This window comes from Rissa tridactyla, chromosome 3 (genome assembly GCF_028500815.1).
Source record: "Rissa tridactyla isolate bRisTri1 chromosome 3, bRisTri1.patW.cur.20221130, whole genome shotgun sequence".
In the NCBI taxonomy this organism is placed as follows: domain Eukaryota; kingdom Metazoa; phylum Chordata; class Aves; order Charadriiformes; family Laridae; genus Rissa; species Rissa tridactyla.
The window spans coordinates 44,653,796-44,674,271 of record NC_071468.1 but is presented as its reverse complement, the minus strand read 5'-3'; the positions used below and the strand labels follow the sequence as shown (position 1 = coordinate 44,674,271).

At 37.0% G+C, this 20,476-nt stretch overlaps 1 protein-coding gene across 2 annotated transcripts in view; it reads right to left on the bottom strand.

Annotated features, from left to right (window-relative positions):
• The window catches only part of ARID4B (AT-rich interaction domain 4B), a 95,602-nt gene that overhangs the window by 16,409 nt on the left and 58,717 nt on the right, over positions 1-20,476 (bottom strand). Inside the window, exons 12-17 of one of the 2 annotated variants that reach the window (XM_054194113.1) lie at positions 19,420-19,492; positions 18,250-18,344; positions 17,163-17,260; positions 16,683-16,950; positions 15,481-15,653; positions 5,579-5,827 (exon numbers count right to left, since the gene is read on the bottom strand). In XM_054194113.1, the coding sequence (XP_054050088.1) occupies positions 5,579-5,827; positions 15,481-15,653; positions 16,683-16,950; positions 17,163-17,260; positions 18,250-18,344; positions 19,420-19,492 (956 nt within the window). The remainder of the gene's footprint in view (positions 1-5,578; positions 5,828-15,480; positions 15,654-16,682; positions 16,951-17,162; positions 17,261-18,249; positions 18,345-19,419; positions 19,493-20,476) is intronic. The other variant, XM_054194114.1, reaches the window with a different exon arrangement.

Here is a 20,476-nt window from a genome sequence, read left to right as displayed (position 1 = left end):
TTGTATACTCTAAGTTAAGATCTATGCAAGGGATTCCAGAAGCTAAATACTGTATTTTATTAACTTAAATTTCACATAATAATATAGTGAAAAATGAGTAGCAGTAGTCTCTGAAAAATAGTTTTCCAAAACAATTTATTGATGTTTTTTCCCCTCCAAGTGGCAATAAAAATCAAAGTCTAGTAGCAGACCGTGCAGACTACAATATGCCAAGATTACCTATACTGCTGCAGATACAGCTGTAATTGTACTATTATCAGGTGACACGTAGGTGAACAGGCTCAGATTTCTCTCCAACCCTGAAATAAAACTCTGCAGAGTTTTCCAATATGGAAAAATCCCATATTCTGTGAGACTATGGGAAACCCTATTTGAAGTAATCTTTCTACAAGTCAAAGTCATGCTTTCCAAAAGGAATACCACTAAGTAGACTGCCAAATGGACTTTGCAACCCACATATTTCATTAGGTCTAAAAGCATGCAGGAAAACAGCATTAGGACTGGACAAATACACGGTGCAAATCAATTATTTTGACAGTGTCCTTTCTGCCTCAAGCATGTTGCTATAACACAGAATTTGTATTCACTCATTCTACCCATTTCCAGTAAGAAAACAATCTTCCCCTTATGCAAAGTCTGTGCAGTGTACATACTGTCTGTGATTCAAGGTAATCACAGTGCCCATTGGGGCGACAGCTGATAAGACTAGGGGACATACTGTACCGAAGGACAGAGGACATACAGAATCTTAAGAGAGTATCTGTAGATGCCACAGGGCATTTGCCTTGACAAATGTTACATATCAGCAGCAGTGGTCACAAGTCCTCATCTCAAGGAGCACAAACTGAAAACCTATGTGTGACAGCCACAGTTCCTGGCTGGAACAAATCCTGCTCTACTCCTGACTGCACCTGTAACAGCAGTCAGACCCCACAAGGAGGCCCAGCATCACAGAAATCTTGGATCTTCTCCAGGGAATGAGATGCCCACACTTCACACCTTTGCATGGTACAGTTCCTTTCACTACTCACACATCAGATGCCTAAACCTGTGACATTTGGACCCCAGACTGAAAAAGATCCTGTAAAAGCGGTACATCCCAAGCCGCAGCTGACAACCTGACCCTAAATTACATTTTCCTCTACCGCATGACAGAGAAGCGCCCTGAAAGCTGTTCGGTGCACCAGATGCCAAGCTGCATCTCAACAGTGTATATGACTCAGACTAGAGCCTTTCTTTATAGAACTGCACCTTATTAAAATAGAAAAACTTACTTCATCACTAATCTTGCTTTAGACAGCCTGTTCACAAAACAAAAGAAAACTAAAAACATTACGAAATAAATTCTTCAGCTCTCATTACAAGTAGTATGTTCTTCTAGAAGGCCTGGTTTGTTTCACTGCTGCACCATCTTCCACACTTGCTGTCCTCAACTCCCTAAAGCAAGCAGCTAGGTGTGGAGAAGAAGGAGGTACGATGCGGAAGTGCTCCTAAAAGAGTTTGCACAGACTTGTTTGAGAACCAAGAGGAAGGATTTAGTAAGAAGCTATTATTTACCTATTTTTTAAAAAAGGTTTCATGTGAAAACCTGGAATGCCTTCAGAAGAAACATCCCCTTTGCCTTAACAAAATGAAGACAAAGATAACCCAGAGAGACGCTTTTCTGCCTCACTGGTTAAAATGAATGCCTGCCAGAAAGGTGGATATGAACTGGAAGGAAGGAATAAAGGAAAAGAGGAAGAATTATATGAATAGCTACATAGTAGAAAAAATAACTGGGACTTTGCATAAGAGCACGTACTGATTCTATTACATCCATATGTACTGATGCCAAGCTAAAATAAAACTCAACATACTCTCAGAAATTGCATACTCGACCCTCCACAGAAGTACCAGAGGGGAAAGAAGAAAGAAAGTGTACTTTTCCAGTCTCTAGATTTATACTAGCAAAGGTACCACACTTTCTCAGGAAGGTAAGTGACCTCAAGGAACTAGCAAGCCTTGGCAAATTCACTGAAAAGCTCCAGTATACTGTCTGTATCTGCTAACAAGGAAAAATAAAATGTTTTGTTTGGCTGTGATCAAAGAAAGGAGGAAATTTAGTCTTATAACTAAATATTGGAACGTTAGATGAGGACTCTGATTTTTTTTAATTTAGTTTTTAATAATTCTCCCACCCACGACACACACTACAGTCAAGAACCTGAAATTTGGCTAGCCATGTTCCTTTAATTTCAGTGGTTGACTGCGAAGTACAAAATTTGTATATTCTTAAAGCTTCAACAGAGACAGAAATTAGCACTTCCACATTCAGATTTCTGAAGAAAGTAATGTTGAAAATAATACATCTTAGTTTTAAGCGCTTGAAACATTCAAGAATAACATGTCTTGTGATATTGTACCATACAACACACAGAGTTAAAACAACCTAAACTCTTTTTGAATATGCACCCTCTGTCTTTAATTACTGGGAACATACCGCAGAAGAAATGCACCTCAAACACTTAATAATGAACTTTTCTTTGCACTGGCAGCGGAAAATTAAAATTATGACAGAAGGAGATAGCACTGTAGGGTCCAGGGAAGTTTTAGTTTCATATAAAGCATACATAATTCAGAATATGACTGTCCTGTTAGAAGAAACACATTTTCTCTCATAATCTTTTTCTGGTTAACATGTGGTAACTTAAAAACATTTCTCTTTAACAGGGTAGAGATTTTTACCATTCCTTTTCACTACAAGTCAGGCTCCACTGAACACTACAATTTGTTACTTTTGTCAGACACATATCACCTGAATCTCAGGAGCTAACAATAAGATCCTATACCATAAAGTATTGCAGCTGTACAATGCTGTTAAGAATCACAGAATTGTATAATGGTTTGGGCTGGAAGCGACCTTGAACATCATCTAGTTCCAATCCCCTGCCATGGGCAGGTACACTTTCCACTAGACCAGGCTGCTCAAAGCCCCATCCAGCCTGGTCTTGAACATTTCCATTTCTGTATTTTCTATTTACTGTTTAAAAAAAAAAAAGTTCCACAGTGGTTAGTGTCACTTGTTCCAGAGCATTTAAAAGAAACTACAAAGATGAATACCAAGTTTACTAAATTCCATATAAAGTACCCAAAGCGTGTGTGCATGCGCGTGCGCGCACACACACACTATTATTCTGAATCCCAGACCGATACTGAAGTTACCTTGCAATAAGAAACATTAGTAGTTATTTAGGATTCCTGCTCAGACTTACGAGTTTAAAGAATAGGCCACTAAATAGGGTACTGACCAAAATGGGAAACAAGAAAGTCAACTTTAAGGGGTGGGAGAATGACAGAATTAAAAAAATCCTAGATGGTTAGAAAATCCTAGTTCAGTGCATCCCATGACCTGATGCTACAGGGACCTGTAACATCAGGTCCCTGCTAAACACTACAAGTAAGCTACAATGAATAGGGAGAGGAGGGAATTGCTACCTATCCAAGTAAAGCAGTTATTTTTCCAGGTTGTAACTGACTAAAAGCCAAATCAAGTTATTACATAATACATGACTTGTCTTCACAACACTAAAATATCAAAGCATTTAGATGCCACCTTAAGCTCAGGCTTAGCCAGTCTTACTGTCAAATCAAAAAACTTAAGTAATTTTACTTGAATTTTAAAAAATATCTACATTTTGCAGAGTCCACACGCAGTCCCATAGCTAAATCTCAATCACTGCTATCTTTTTCAGTGAAGAACGCTACTCTTCCAGCCCCTTTCAGAGGGCTCTTTTGAAGCACCAAATAGGAATATAAATGCAAGTCCTGCTGCCAGAAAGATCAAACAACTCCCCTCAGCTCTCAAATGAGTGCAAGTTTGCTAAAAATGTTTTTCTTATCAAATATATCCTAGTCACTGAAAAAATGCCTCTGATATCAGTTCACATATTTGTTTAAAACGCAGAATTCGAAAAACAGAATCTTGATTTCTCCTTTAAGAACGAGGGTGCTGGGATCTCCAAGGTGAAGGCTCATTTTTGACTTTTCATTTCTTCAGATTTAAAGTGGTATTGCTTAGATAAAACTCTGATCATCTCACTTCACAGCATGTATAATAGCATAATATTTACTCAAAAAGAAAATAACTTGCATGTTTATATGTGAATTCCAAAACAAGAGTCTACAAGCAAGAAACCTCTTGAGACGGTACACAGTAATCCTCAGCAAGTGGGATGCAAACTTCAGCCACTTAAGCTCCTAAAGAAGTCTTCCCCAATAATGATCAAAACGTTAGTCACATTCCAAATACCACCTTGAGCAGACTGCTTCTCCCCTAGTGTCTTGACTTCGTAAGCCCATTACGCTTACAAATGTTGTCTGAAGACAGTTTATGTGAAAGATCATATTCCTGTAGATCAACATATATGTAGAATAAAATTCTACAAAAGATCGATATCAAAACCAGCAATATCAAGATGTTCCTCCTCAACCGCAACTTAAGTGGTCCTAGAAATCACCATGCCTAGATGCAAAGAGGTCTATTCAAGGGAGGGAGAGAAGTATCATGCTTCTGTAATTGTGACCTTTGCTAGCAGATCTTGCTAACACTGAATAAATGGGATTTGTCCTGCCCTCTTGGTCAGAGATAGGATGATAATCCAAATCCAGATGACAGAAGGTCACAAGAGCCTCAGATTTTCCAGAAGAGGAAAAATAACTAAATAAAAAATACAACAGATTATCCTCAGACTCTATTTTTTTTTTCCTAGTATCTATAAACACAGTAATAAAGCTTAAAAGATGACAGCTGAGGACAATGAGCAGGTAAATTGAAACTGAGGAAAAAAGCAGGAGACTTCGTAATTGGCTTAAAAGCCACTCAGAAGCTTTAGTTTTCTGTACTGTTTTCAGAGTTGCTTCAAGTTTTAAAATGCAAAAAAAGTGGTCTGAAATGGCAAAAATATATTAATACTTCTATTAACGCTGTGTTAAAGACAATAAAAAGCATATACTTCTGCAAATATTAAGAAAAGCATAAGATGCCACTAGGCTAAGAAGAGTCTTGTTTGGAAGCCTGAAGCAGCCATGGGGGGGAAGGAGGGGCAGGGAGGGGTGGAAATCGGATCTGAATGAAATGCAATTATCTGCTGGGCGCTAATTTGCCACTAAGAATCTTGTGCTTCTCTTCTTAAATACCATACTGCTAGTGCACCCTCTGCTTTGCTGAGAAGAGTGTGTATATAGACTCAGCTAAGTGCACTATTCAAATATTGTACAAAATAAAATTGGCTTAAGAGAGCCAGAGGAGGAATTTGAGAGAGAGTGAGCTATCACTTGTCGTATGGAGAGATCTAAAAATAAGATGGGGAATGAAGGAAGCCTTCTTTGAACAAGTCATTTAAGATGATTTTCTAAGTAACTTAAGTACTGCATGTATACAGTGTTAAAAATCTAATAGTTTCATACAGTTCAATGACCTTCACGGAACACCAATACTGAAAGTTTAGGACTCCAGATGGCTATTCATTTAGTTTTTAAAATACACAAGTGTATTTTAGAAGTAATTCAAGAAGTAATCACTAACTAAAACTCAAGTTACCTCACGTTCCATCCACAGTAGTGCACCAAGTAAAGGACTTCTCCACCTTCGATGTCAGAATCTTTAATACTAGCTTCATACATTTTTTGATTTTTCCCTCTTCCATACCGCACTTGGACTTTCATGCCTGGTGGATAGCATTCGAACTCTTCTTCCTCATTGTTATTGTTGTCTTCTTCCTCCTCCTCCTCCTCTTCCTCCTCCTCTGCTTCTTCTTCATCTTCATCTTCTTCCTTATTCGTGTCATCTCTTGAAAGGTTTAAAAAATTGTAGAGTTAATACGAGATACTTCATAAGCTTTTCAGTTCCAAACCACATATATTGATAAATATTGTGGATGCATTAGAGACTGGGAAACAGCAGGCTCCAAATATGTGAAACTGCACTACGTCCGAGTAATATCAGCAAAATAGGATATAGCAATACACACAAAATCCAGTGACTGTACGTAAGGTGCAAAAATGACTTGACTAAAAGAAAAAAAAAATAATCCATCAAAATCTGTATGAGCAGAAGTTGTTCAAACTCATCTTTATATGATTTTTTCATGCAGTCCCTTTGTTTAAATATCATTTTTTCAGTTCAAACTCATCCTTCTCAATAAAGTTCCCCGAATTCCATTTTTCAAACTACAAGTTTTACAAGTGCTTCTTGAAACTCACTTCCCCGAAAGATCCTTCCTTTATTCTAAAAAAATAATCTTTATCTCAACACCTTGAAACGACTGCAACCAAAACCAGATTTTAGGCAAAGACAACCGACCTTATGTGAGATTATTTAGCAAATCAAGCAACCTGTGCTGATTTATGACCTTCTCATTCCTTGCCAATTATGCTAAAAGTCTTCTAAATATAAGTGAAACTTGCATTTAATTATTATATAAATACACAAGCAGGTGTTCACTGTTTTCAGAAGCTAATTTTGAATACATTTTTATATATTTGGACCAATTTTCAGAAGCATTCAGAATCCACAAATCTTGCTAGTCTGAGTCAATGGCAGCTATAGGCTGCTCGGTGTTCTGAAAATTCTCTCCAACCAGATTAAAGAGGCAGACCTACATTACAAAAGTTAATAGGGAAAATATACCTTTTAATCTTAAATAGCTTTACAAAACAGTATTAATGGCCCTCACATCATTCTAATCCCACACCGTGCAATACAGAACAGAGTAGGCCCACTTAGTAAATTCACAATAACCACAGACCACTAATAATTTAAAAAACTGAGATGTGGAACAGATGTGTTTGGATGTATTACAGACTGAGTAAGAAAAGAGAAGTGCTGCTCCAAGTCTGATTCACACGAATATTTACGTTAACCCCACAAATACAAAAGTCTGTATTAATAATCTAAAATTTTCCACGAAATTTTCAGTAGAAAAAACCACAGATAAACCAAGCTACTTTATCTCTGAGAAAGGATCAAATGTCATTTTAATTATTCAAATGCTTCTTTGTAGAAGTAAAACTGCAGTATTATTACCTAATTAGCTGGCAAAAGAGGATTCACAACAATAATCTAAATTCAACTGTAGTGTAAACACAACTGATTTAATAAAATTACTTCAGGAATGAATGTTGCCACATATATATACACACGCACACAAAAATATATAAATACATATATATGTGTGCATACAGCACAAGATAAATGCTAAAAATTCCCTCTGTTGGTGTATTAACTAAATCAAATCAATCACAGAAGATACATCTATTCAGGTATACATGGCATGGACCAGACAGTTTTGTTCTGGAAGGCTAAGATTTTCCATTTAGCATATACTTTCAGTGGGCTACTTTGCTAGTGAAGTTAAAACCACCAGACTTAAAAATGCAACATAAATGAATGAACTCACTTCATCTCCACTATACATCATATGGCAAAACTCACTTCCCAAAGAAATCACGAGTAAAGGTCCCCAAAGACTCAGATGCAAACTTCCTGAACAGAATTCCACAGCTAACAACAGAAAGCACCAACCAGTAATTTAAATTATACTCTCTGCTGCACTAAATCGAAACTCCTAGCTAACTTCAGCTTAACAGTTATTACCATACAAAAACTAAAAAAACCTTGCCATCAAGAGCAGAGCCACCACTGCTCTGAGAACAAGATGAGCTTGTGATTTGCCATTACTAACAAGAGTTTTCAAAACTGTGAAGAACCAAATTTGGCCAGATTTCCCCCCCGCCCCCCCAAGAACTACTGTCACAGTCCGTGAACGCTGTCTGCAAAGAAAAGCATGACTATAAGGGAGATGCAGGATTTTCCACACACTGGCAATTATGGTGCCAGTGGCTCTTTAGAAACCGACCAAGTTTGGAGTCTGTCACTTTAATCACTTTATGGCTTTCTTGGTGTCCCAACAGATATTCTACAAAGACACCATGACAATACCAGAACTTCTCTGGAAGACAGGTGTAAAACCCTCATTGTGAAGTTGAGTAACTTGGATGGACAAGTAGATGTGAAGAGCAGACTGTACACGGAGGGAATGTCAGGAAGCAAAAGCAAAATGGAAGTAGAGGAGGCTGCAATTAAAAAATGTTCTAAGGAGCAATTTGTTTAGCAATCATAAGCCAGAGAGTTTAGGAAACCAAACAAAAGCAGAGAACATTCAGCATTTTCAAGCAGAAAAAACTCCAACATACTCGTATAGCTCCTGAACAAAAAAAACCAATCAAACAAACAAAAAACCCAAACAAGTCCCACAAACCAAACCCGAAACATATTCCAGTGATTGCAAGGAAGAAAAGATATTATTTTACAAGGCCATAAAATAAGCTCAAACCTGGCAGTGAAGATGAAGAGAAGCCATAACTGTCATGTAATGGAGGTTTGTAAGAGAAAATTGTGATTGTAGCCAGCCAGCATGCACAGTCATAACCTCATTTGTCCACATCCGATGCATGAGAACATCGGATTTCCTTTAATGCTGTTTAGTCAAAATCCCATTGGGGGCAGGGGAAGAAATAAATAAACAAACAAGCCTCTTGGCAGCAGATAATAACTGTTAACTTAAAAACAGTACCAACCAATATTTGCCACAAAGCTGCAACAACCTGAACAACCCAAGCAGCAGCTGATGAAACAAGACAGCAGCAGATGTGCGTGCACACTGTACAGGAGACACAGCAATACAAGTGTAACTGTGTTCCAGAAACCAAAGCACCACCAGAAAGCTTATCACGAGGATTCTAAAGCATTTCCAGTGATAACTGCAGACTAAAGAATGTCCTCCCACCATCTCCCACACAATGGGAACAGAAACCTTCAGAAGCAGGAAATTAACGAATTTAAATGCAGAAATATCTGTTAATGAAGTAAAACCATTAAAACGTTTAGATCATACAAATATTACTTATCATTAGTTACAAAGGACATTGTGAAATCATTAAAAGGCTGAAAATACCGCAAGTGTTCAAAAATACATTTAGGGCAGGCAATTCTCAGTCAATATAAAGATTTAACACCAACAAGCCCATAATAAGGGTAAGTGTATCAATGAATAGATGTTGTTAACAGATGAAACAGTGCATGCTGTTACACTACTAAAGGAACTGCAGTATCATGCAAACGCCTTTCAACCCACAGTCTCTGGCACTAAACACACCCGTTGTCACAAAGCCCGGGTGACACCTGAGACGGGTTGTGATGTGGAGCATTAGGTCTGGTTCCTAGGATCCCCGTTCTGCAGCAAACCTAACCCTACTCCAATACGCTTCCCCTGACACACCATGCTGGCACGCACAGCAGGTGAGATGGCAAATGCAAGATTATTTTTTTTCAGGGGTTATTCTAAAACTTGAGGAAGCAAGATTATTTCAATTATTGGTTCAATTAAGTCATTACAGTTAATTGAACCACTAGCAGAAATAAACGCCAGTGTAATTGACACTTCAAGTTTAGCAATTAGCTTCTATTTTTGTTTCCCTCCTTTTTCCCTTTTTCTCATCCTAGAGCATTATTTAACCTCTGCTTCACATAATACAGAAGATGTCAAGTCTCCTTCATAGCCTCACTTTCTCAATCACAGCTGTATTAAGATTCCCTTAAGTTTTAAGGCAGAGAGGCCATTAAGATCTATATTTATGCCAAGACACTAAAATCTCATCTGTAGTTAAATAAAATGACAAAACCCCCAAAATACACCAGTGTTTGTCTTCTCTCTGAAGTTGCAAAGAAGACCTAAAAATAAAAGCTCCAAAGACTTCTGCCTACACACACAGAAAATCTGAATAAATGCACAGTTATGGTCCATCATTCTGAGGGAAGGGGAAAGACACTAACTTGATTTGAATCCCATCTCAGGGTAGTGCAGTACACTTCAACCACGGAAGCATGTACCCAGTGTTTTCCTCTGCTGCTACAGAGAAGACAAATGAAAGGACCTCATGTTATTGCTTCTAATCATTCAGACAATTATTATTTTTTTAAGTATTTGGAAACATTCCTGAAAAGGATAAGGGATGGTTCAGAAGTCTGCCTGAGGAGTACAGCACTTTTCATTTTTATGGCACTGGTTCACACTCAGCCTGAAAACATCTAGTATTGGATGAAAGTTTAAGGGCTCACCCAGGCACATAAGTCTCAGTGACAGCTACCATGGTTGTTAACCACGTTAGTGACCATAAGCTATGTAAAACGTGATGACAGAACCACTTTTTCCACATCAAAGATGACTCCCTTCCATTCAACGTGATGCACACACAGGACTGGTACATTTACACTGCCACTCTACACTTTATTACTGTGTGATTAGCAGCTTATTGCTGTATGAAAAGCAATCCACACGTCTATCTATGTATCAGTGCATGTTCTGTATTAAGAAAAAAATAAATTGATTAGACTGTTTCTGAAAATGTGACTATAGAAGAACTTCCCTCCCAATACAAAGGCAGCTGGAATATATAAATAGAACACACATCACAAATAAGAGCATAGAAATACGATCCTGTAAATGAAACTACCTAAGTACGTTTCTTAAAAATCTTTTTTTTTTTTTTTGCATATACACCAACAGTCTAAGATTCAGAGCAGATGTTCACACCAACTGTGCAATGAACACGACACACTTCTCTCCCTTCTCCCAATCTAATCAATTCCACATAAACCTGAATCAGGCTGGAGAAAGCTATCTCAATATATAGCTCTCAACACTAATCCAGAAGCTAGAAGATATGCCTTGTGTATCAAATCTCCTTCACTCCAAAACATTTTAACCTTCCGGCTACCATTTTAGATTCACCACCATAAAGCTTTGATATGTCATTTTAACAGATAAGGAACTGAAGAAAACATTGCCTCTACCAATCTGTTATCTCCCATATGTGAAATGGAGCTTCTGTCTATTACATAATCCCGTTGTAAACTGCTTTCAGAAAATCCCCATCAAGTGCTTCCAGAAAATTTAACTCTTGTACAAATAGAAGCCATTGCAAACACAGGCACAGCAGGTAGTCACCCTACCCTACAAGGGTAATAAACGCTAGTAAAACCCTTGATGCGAAACAATGCCCATCTTAACCTAGTTCTCAACTACTGTTTTTATTATTCCCAGCTCCCCCCTACTGCTTATAGGAGGTGAAATGCAATTACTGCACGTAACAATGTATACAACAGCTCTAAGATTAAGATTTTTCCCTTGCACGTGAATGAATGGTTTAACTCCATTCAAGATTATTAGCCAAAGAGGTGTAGCGTTTTCTCCTTTTGATACTGTCAAAATATGACAGTACCAATTCCCAGAAAACCATACCATGAAGACCGAAACTGGCAGTATGAGACAACCAGAAACGTTTAGATTTCTAAAGTATTCTTTAAGACCATTTGTTCATGCGTTCCTTGGAGGAAATAAAAAAGCAGGCAGTTTTCAAGAAGAAAAAAAAATCCAAGAAGTTTTATAGACCAAGTAAGAACCACTCATGAGTACTGAAAATGACAGCCTGGTGAGAAAGGGCAAGGTAAGGATCCAGAGATGGCAGCCCCTCCTGGGGTTAGGGTTAAGGCAGCACCTCAGCCAAAAAAAAAGGAAAACACAAGAATAAAGCCTCTTGCAATCTTTCTGAACTGTAACTGGGATTACTTCAAAGTATTCTGCCTGGTCACCTCAAAAAAATCTAAATACTACCAATATGCAACTCTGATGCATATTTTTGTTTGCAAGCAAAAATTATTATCTGGATTCTGAGCACTTAATCTTTCAGTCCAGTATGAAGTTCTTGGCAGTGGCCTGTCCCAGGTGCTTTAGAGCAAAGTGTTAAAAAAAGAAAAAAAGCTGAACAAACAGCAAACCAACGAAAAACCCTTGGCGTTGCATTAATCATCTGGAGAAAAAAAAATAAATTACTAGTATTGGTTAACTAGCAATTAACCTACACTTCAGTTCACAAACTGTATCTATTATGAAATTTTTAAAGACTTACTTTTTATTTTATTACCTTATATTAAAACCCCCACACCTTTTAAAAATTCTGCTAGGCTCCTGGCCTCAGTCTCTTGGGAACATGTTCAACTGTCTCCATTGTTCACTGTGTCAAAAAGCCCCTCTGTTCTCAATTTGTTGGCTTTGACTCAAGTCTTTAAATAGTTACAACAGCTAATGTTAGATGCTACAAAGGAAAATTTTACCAACTATGCAATGCTACATTTGAAGACCATTACTTCTACAGCACGAAGTTAGCAGGAACTTCAAAATAAGGAGGATTTTAAACTTTCTTGTTTATTCATTGACTAAGAACGAATACTCTTGTACGTTAGGGAAAAGCATGGGTTTACAAAGCCATATTTGTAAAGATCTCTCTAGGACAGGCCAGTGAGAAATAACACATTACTGGCTTTTTAAAACTGTTTTTATGACTACAAGTTGCCCAAAACTGTATCTAGCATATGCATCTCCCACTAGCCACAGAAAAAACAAGAAAAGCATGTAGAGAATAAGGGGCAAGCCGCCTTTGAATTTCTATTCTCAGTGTTCACGGATACAAAAGCAGGCAAGAAACAGGCACTCTGGGGAAGAAAGGATGAGAACCATATTCAGCGTTTCTTCCTCTTCATCATATTGTTAAAGTCTGTGCAGAAGGGATCACAGGATTCAAGTGATAGCAATCTCAAAGAGTTGAGACACATGGGATTGCACAGACAAATAAAACCTGTGGAAAATAAACAACCCTGGCTTCCAGTAGTACTTCCCGAGATCTGGAAGCTGGGAACTAGATTCAATCCACCCAACAGAAATTCAGCAAGAAGAAACCCAGTTTTTCTGTCCTCTTGGTTCCTTGTGTCTATACACAAATAAGCTACATGAAGATGCCTTAAGTCCTATAGACATAAATTCAAACAGCAAACTCTACAAGTTTGCCTTATATAATATTAGATTTCATTTGTTTGGCTAACCGATTAGAACTGTGAAAGACAGTTAGTCCATAGCTTAAAAAAAGTTGCAGGAATATATTTTAAATACACTGACAAAAATTCAGTCCACGGTGATCTATTTTGATTGTATTTGGGGTATTTTGTGTGTGTGTGAGATTAGTTTTCCACCTCCAAAAATGCATTTTTCATTTTGCATTTCAGTTCAACAAAAAACTGAAACTACAGCATTTCCACCTCTGTATAACCTTTTCCACTTCTAACCCATACAGTTGGCAACAGGGGGAGTACAACGTCTAGTACAACATCCCCACCAGCACACCAGGCTCACAAAACCCTTTATGCCTTTATGGTATAAATACTATAAACATTTTTTAGCATTTAGCATGACAGTGACATATTAAAAAAAACTTTTAAAGCTGATACAAGTGCATTTTGTACTTCGTCTCAATCTCTGAGGGAAGTATGGAATCGTACTAGCAGCACTACTACACTACTACTACTTATAAATGCTTACAGACTATTAACTGCTACAAATGTTTCATTTTTGTTAAATTATTACTTGAAGCATATCCCCAGCAATGACCACATCACCACCTACCTCTATTTTTAGAGCTACGCTTTCTATTCTAAGCAACTCGTTACAATCTTTCATGAATCACAATAGCAAAATACTAGTTAGAAGTTTTTACTGGATGAGTGAAGAGAAGTAGAGAGAGAACTCCTCACTCAATTACAATCAGATGAATTGGGTAAAATTAAGAGGAAATAGTATTTTCTACAGGTTTTTGTGGTTTTCGTAAATAAAAAGTAAGAAAACTCATAACATTTTTAATGTCACAAATAACCCAAGTGGACATGAATCAGTATTTAAAAAAAAAAGAACAAACCCATAATAAATGATTACTGAAAAGCAAATGCAGCTTATAATTTTACGTACCACTTACTATAGCAGCATGGTAAGTATTAAGCCACTGTACTTTCCAAGTATATAAATAAACACGAAGTAATGTCACAAATATAAGCATATACAAATATACAATTTAGGGAACTTTAAAAAAACTGCTACTCTCTAAGCACTGCAAAGTTTTTTTAGTTATATATTTTGAAAGTATCATTGCAAAATCAGTCCTCAGTAATTCCGAAATTCTAGCAAACCTGTTACATTACAACTCACCTAGTTCACCTTAAAACTGGCAAATGTAATAAATTCCAGCAACTGGTCTTTTAGAAAAGAAAAATTCACATACGATACAAGCGAAATCACATCCATAGAGAATGGGCTCTTCTAACTGAGTTCAGACAAATTTGATTTTTCTGTATTCTGCATTTCTGAGTTACAGAAATTGCCAATGTAATCTCACTGAAAATATTTAGGAAGACAAAAAAATTTTACAGAAGGATCCTTCCAGAATCTGTTATATGGAAATCAAAACCCTTAATAAAATAAAAAAGAACTATTAGCAATGAATCAGGAATCAATATACTGAACTACGTCATTCTGCCGCAACTCTTAATAAGGGCCAGAAAAAGCATTAAGAGTTAATGATATTTAGACAGAAAATTAAGACAGCTGATCAACTAAATAGCAAAGACTGCTGGAATGAACAAGGGAATTAGTGGTCAGGCAACAGCTGGTATTAAGTACAAAAAAACCTCATCCCTGATATACAGATTGCCATGAAAGTATAAGGAGGTGTCATTATCTGCTTTCCCTCTTGTAATAGCTTCTCCCTTAAACGTCTGTTACTGGGTTTTGTTGAAGACAAGATACTGTTTTAAGAGACCTTCAATCTGACCTGTAATGGCCATTTCTGTGTTCTTATCACTTGAAATCATACTGTATGAAGGTCCTAATTGCAAGAATATAAATTGTTAACACAGTGGGGATTAGTGGGGACTATATACTGTTTTAAACTTCATAATTTTTTGTGTGGCTGCCAAAAAACACTTGGGTTTTTCTGCACTGAAACAGGAAAACCTGCCCATTCCATAAAGGAAATGGGAGATCACCTGCACACATCCATTGATTACATGGCCCTGAGCATCCCTATTACTTCAATCTCCTACTTCCAAAACTCCTGCCAGAATCATGCCTACTTAATGGCAAAGCTGTTAATAAGCAGCGCAAGGTACTTCCATCTTTTCCCATGTTACCCACAACACACCACTGTCCAACAGCAAAAAGTGGAAACTGCAAGTTTGGGATATACTTGTACCAAAATTAAGTAGACAAATACTACTGGCAATGGCTGCAATATTTTTGTCTTAAATCAAATAGTCACCTATGCTTTATACGTTCTTTTCTCACTCAGCTTATTAAGATGTCTTTCCCTCCCCCCCACCCCGCAAATAAGATCCACGAACTTCAATGGCCCTACCCATGACAAAGTTAGGAACACACAGGTGTCTGGAAGATACTAATCTAATTCACAACAGGGATGTCTGATTTGAAGTTCAAATTACAACAGTAAAATTTAATGAACACACTTCAGATGCCTTTGCTGATTATAAGCAGTGTAACTTACCCAGATTTTTCTTTTTCTTCAGCATCTGCATTTACAGTAGGATTTTCCATTTCTTTAATCTTCTCCTCCTCTTTATCTTCTAATTTGGTTTCATCTTCAGTTTTGATTACATTTAAGTCCTTTTCTTGATCCAGCTGAGTATACACAGAATCTGGCAAATTTTTTTTGTTTCCCTAGGATAATAAAAGCTTTAGTTAACTTCCAAGATGAAATAAAAATACAAAGGATTTAAGAAGAGGCAGACAAAACACACTGAAGTTATATGAGAAAAAAAATCTAGAGTCTGGGGCTTGTTCTAAAATTACAGCACCTCCGCTATTTTTCCTTCTGAAAATCTCAAGCTAAACATAACAGACTTTGAAGTTGCAGACACTGTCCTAGCTAGTTTTGTCACAATGATATAGGCATGCTGCTCTTAGACCTGAACGACAAAGCAATCCCTAAGGCCAACACTTCACAGGGTATGTTTTCACTGAGGATTCAGAGATATCAGTGAATACCACCCAGTATTCACCCCGGAGTTAGTCCCAGCAGACAGACGTGCGCTGGCTGCCACTGTTAGGCAGAAGCATTACAGTTGTGTTGCAACGCTGACCCGAGGAGCTGCACTGCTTCCAGAGCAAACTGCTAAGCCTGCACAGTGCAGCACTTCAGCTTACCGCCCTGCACTTCCTTTGCTAAAACCACTGCGTCAACACTGGATTTTGCAAAGCTATAAACCTTTGTCTCTCTAGACCACTGAACTACATTAGATGACTGTGTACATCATATGGCCCAGGTCTTTGTAGAGCTTCACTGGTTTCACTGGAGCAAAGAAATAAACGCAAGATTTATGAGGGCTTAAAAACATGGCTAAATGCAAAATAAAAGCATCAGCACTGTAGTTAGCTGTGAGCGTGCATTACCCAGGTCAGGATAAAGCTGCACACTAATTAGTCTCCATTTGACCTGGGAGGCCCTCAAACTAGTGGAATGTTGCAGCTGCTTCCTAGCAAGTCAGACATTTTGACATCATGATCCCCTAAAACAGGCACCTAGGGATAAATATGGCTCAAATGTGTTGGTTTGAGTTAGGTTTACAGCACGTTTTTGTCTTGTTTTAAATCCATTATGGACATGTCAATCTTGACATGAACTCAAGGTTATCAACACACCACCTAACTTTTTAAACAGGCTATAATATGAACATTAAAATATTTTACCAGAACAGAGGGCTTATCATTTTCTTTACTTTCATTATCATTCTCAGCTAACTTTTTTTCTTCTTGTTGTACTAGTGTTACTTCCTCCTGCTTGCGCTCCTCCTTATCCACTTTTATTTCTTTTACATCCTGCTCTGGTTCTTCACGTGTCTTCAGTTCTTTTTCTTTTTCACAGTCTTTACAAGGTTTGCTTGTGACTTTCTCTGGCAATGCCATTTGAAATTCAATGTTAGCTGATGTACAATACTCTTCAAAACCATAGAGATATCTAAAAGAAAAAAATTGCTTGGGATAAGCAAGTTTGTTTCAAGAAAGAACATGCCACCTAGCCGAAGCTAAACATGAGCAGTATGTTTAAAACCTAAAAAGCTGCATTATAACTAAAAAGTTATGGACTTTATGCATATTACCACTACCACAGGATCACATCAGTTCATTCTCATGCTGTTTTAGCACGAACTTCATGGTTTTATTACTTACTTCTTGTATGCACATTTAACATTATATCCTGCAGCTGAATTCAAGACAGGGATTCCAAGATCTTGATAAACTTGCTTCCACACTGCTCCACTTTCAATCTATTAAAGAAAATGAAGCCATGCTTTTTGAATTAACTCACTGACACAAAAGGGACTAATTCGTCAACATTTACAACTTTGGAAAATAATTATAAGACATTTCCTCTGATCTATAACTATCACACACACAGTTACTTCACTGTAATGCAAACTGTAGTCTAATGTAACTACTTTAAGCAATTTAGCATTTCTGCATTTAAGTAAGCCGGAGCAGGCTCTCCTCTCCAGGTGGTAATAAAACGAAAGAAAATACAAGGATGAAAAAAATCAGTACGTATTGTACATCAGTACAATAATTTTTATTTTATATTTAAAGTAATTCTTAACTATCAGAGCTAGAATTTTAATTAAATTGGAAAGAAAAAATTCATACAAAACATTAACAATATTCAGCCCTGCCAGTATTGCACAGATACAGTGGCTACCAGTCTTTCATTATGTCCTTAACATGCCCTTTGATGTCAAAAGTTTTGCAACAGTGTGATATGCTCATTTCTAACCATCTGTGAAGGTAAAGCAGATGTACTGCAATACCCAAGTACAAGATCCTCTCCTGTATATCAGAAAGGTGTCACTGCACAAACATACCTCCTCATCCAACAAGCTAAATCCATGGGAAGCAGTCCAAAGCAATAACAGAATCTGCTTGGCCATGAATTCCATATGTTTCAATTACTGCTGCAAGACCAATCCCACTAATGCCAGCCAGCACATTCTTCTATATACTGCCCAGAATAGATAGGATTTAAGGGCCTCACATCAGACCTTAAACCATATTACTTGTCTTTGAGATTTTATTGAGCAGTGACTCTTTTCACTTTCTGAGGTAACAACTTTATCAGCCAAACATTTTTTGAAATATCACAAAAACACGCATGCTGGATGATTTTATGCAGCCATAATGAAACATACTAAGTAGATGTGTAACAAAAATAAACAGCATCCTCAGATTTTTATGGCTCTGGAATACTCATCGTACTAATACTCACGTTATCAAATCCTCCAAGCTTGTGTACAAGTCTGAATAATTTGAAGAGATTCAAATTTCTATATCCTAATACAGGTCGTTTGTTAATAGGAGTCCCTGTGAACAAAGACAGTTATTACAGTGTTTTGAAGTATTTTTTTCAGAGTAACATGAAATCCACATCATATGCACTACTACACTATTAATACAGTATTGTAAACCCCAGCCTCTGACCGCTTCAGGGCATCTGGTACTTTCTCTTCATGAAACTAAACAAACTCAGGAGTCTTTAATAACCCATTTTTCTTGTAGTTCAGTACTGTAATTTAATTCATACTTATGCATTCTTCCACATATTACTGAACATGCACAAATGACGCAACTTTTCTTGATACCTATATTATACATATTTTTATTTTACCTGCTGAAACAGTTACATCTAAAAATACCAGCATACTCCTTTCACTACAATCCCACAATGCTTCAAAGAAATGAAACTTCCTATGCTACTGTACTAGCAGTAGCTACCACATTGTCATCACTTGTAAACAGTTCCTTAACTCATCTTCACATGTAATTAAAAAGATACTCATTTAACTAGTTATAATACTCATTTAAATATAAAAAACCTTCACCTCTGCCTCCACAGACACTGTACTTTTCTTGCAGTGTATAAATACCTGGTAAAGATTTAATATAATAAATGGCATTTCCTTTTAAAAACATTTCAGTCTACCTTACCGACAATGCTCATGCATCTAAGTGATCAGGATTCACGTAAGAAAATTAGCACAAAGTAAATGCTTTTTCCATAATCCTAAGAAGTGGAAGGGTGGTTAATTTTTATTTTACTGAAGTATTTTAAAGTTATTAAACTGAGCATATACATCAATATGATTGAGGATATTAAATGTTTGATTATACACACTATAAGTACAAAGTAGAAAATATACTAGGATATAGGAGGTATTACCCATTTATTTCTGAAAGCAGGAATAAGTGACTGTATTTTAGAAGAGTCAAGTGACAGACATCTTCTAAATAGTGGGGAAGTCAGAAGTGATGAATACAGTCTCATTGTTTTCAAAACTGAATGGCAAAGCGCTACTAGTTTACAGGCTCAATTCTTTAAACTACTGCTAAGCAATACATCTATCTTCAGCTTCTACAAGTCAAAGATTAAAATGCCTACCTCTGTCTTCCATGAACTTGTATAACTGCTGAAGAAAGTTCTCTCGTTCCTCGGGAAATGGCTCTATTTCCTCCTGTTTAAAGTAATGCACATAAGAAAATTATCAACATTTTCAGTTACAGTCCTTCATTAAGAAACATACAGCATAATAATTTAAGTTCAAATATTCAAGTTAGTTTTACTGCAGTCAGCAGCAGGATACTATACCAAGAGACACATGCTCTCAGTGTTATGCCACATGGAAGTACCTTTTATAAACTACAAACAGTTTTTCTAAAGTGATAAAATAACTGTCAAGACACATTGAAATTGGATTTTTGATTGGTCATTGAAGTATCGTAAGTGATACCATAAATCAAGACGCACTCTCAATTTTGTCCATTTACGCAGAAAGTCTGGGAGACTCCACGACTAACTACCCAGAGATTATATCCAAAATCTCAGGTCTATTTCTCCTGCAGTTAAGTGACTCCTTGATGCCTGGATACGCTGTATCACTTGCAGGGATGCAGTGAAAGAGGAAACGGTGCTTGCACTTTCTTCGGAGTTCTAATCCACAGTACTGGCAAACCACAGCCAATGGCACTGCATGCATACTGCCATGGGTACCGGCTGAACGCACGGTGAGCAGGATCAATCCCAGAACTGAAATTACGATGGATGTTTTGGATGCTTAGTTCATTGTACTAATAAACTTTTGTATTAGATTTACTTAGATTAATAAACAGTGGAGTTTCATAACAAAGCACTATGGCTTATTTTGTAACATCTCATAATTTCTACAGGAAATGTGACTTGCCACAACCAGTAGCTGTAAGATATTAATATAATCAGAATTCTTAGAAATTCTGATGACTAAACTACTTCAAAACAGTATGCCAAATATAAATTGATAATTTTTTGCATACTTTTTTTAATACTACCTGTAAAGTTTACAAAAATAATAGAAGTTATTCAGTGTATCTAAAATCAACTATTTTTCTTTAGTGTATTTTCATTCCATGTTTTTCTTTTACATTCTTCAACAGTCTCCTTGTACTAAATATTAAAGCTTCGC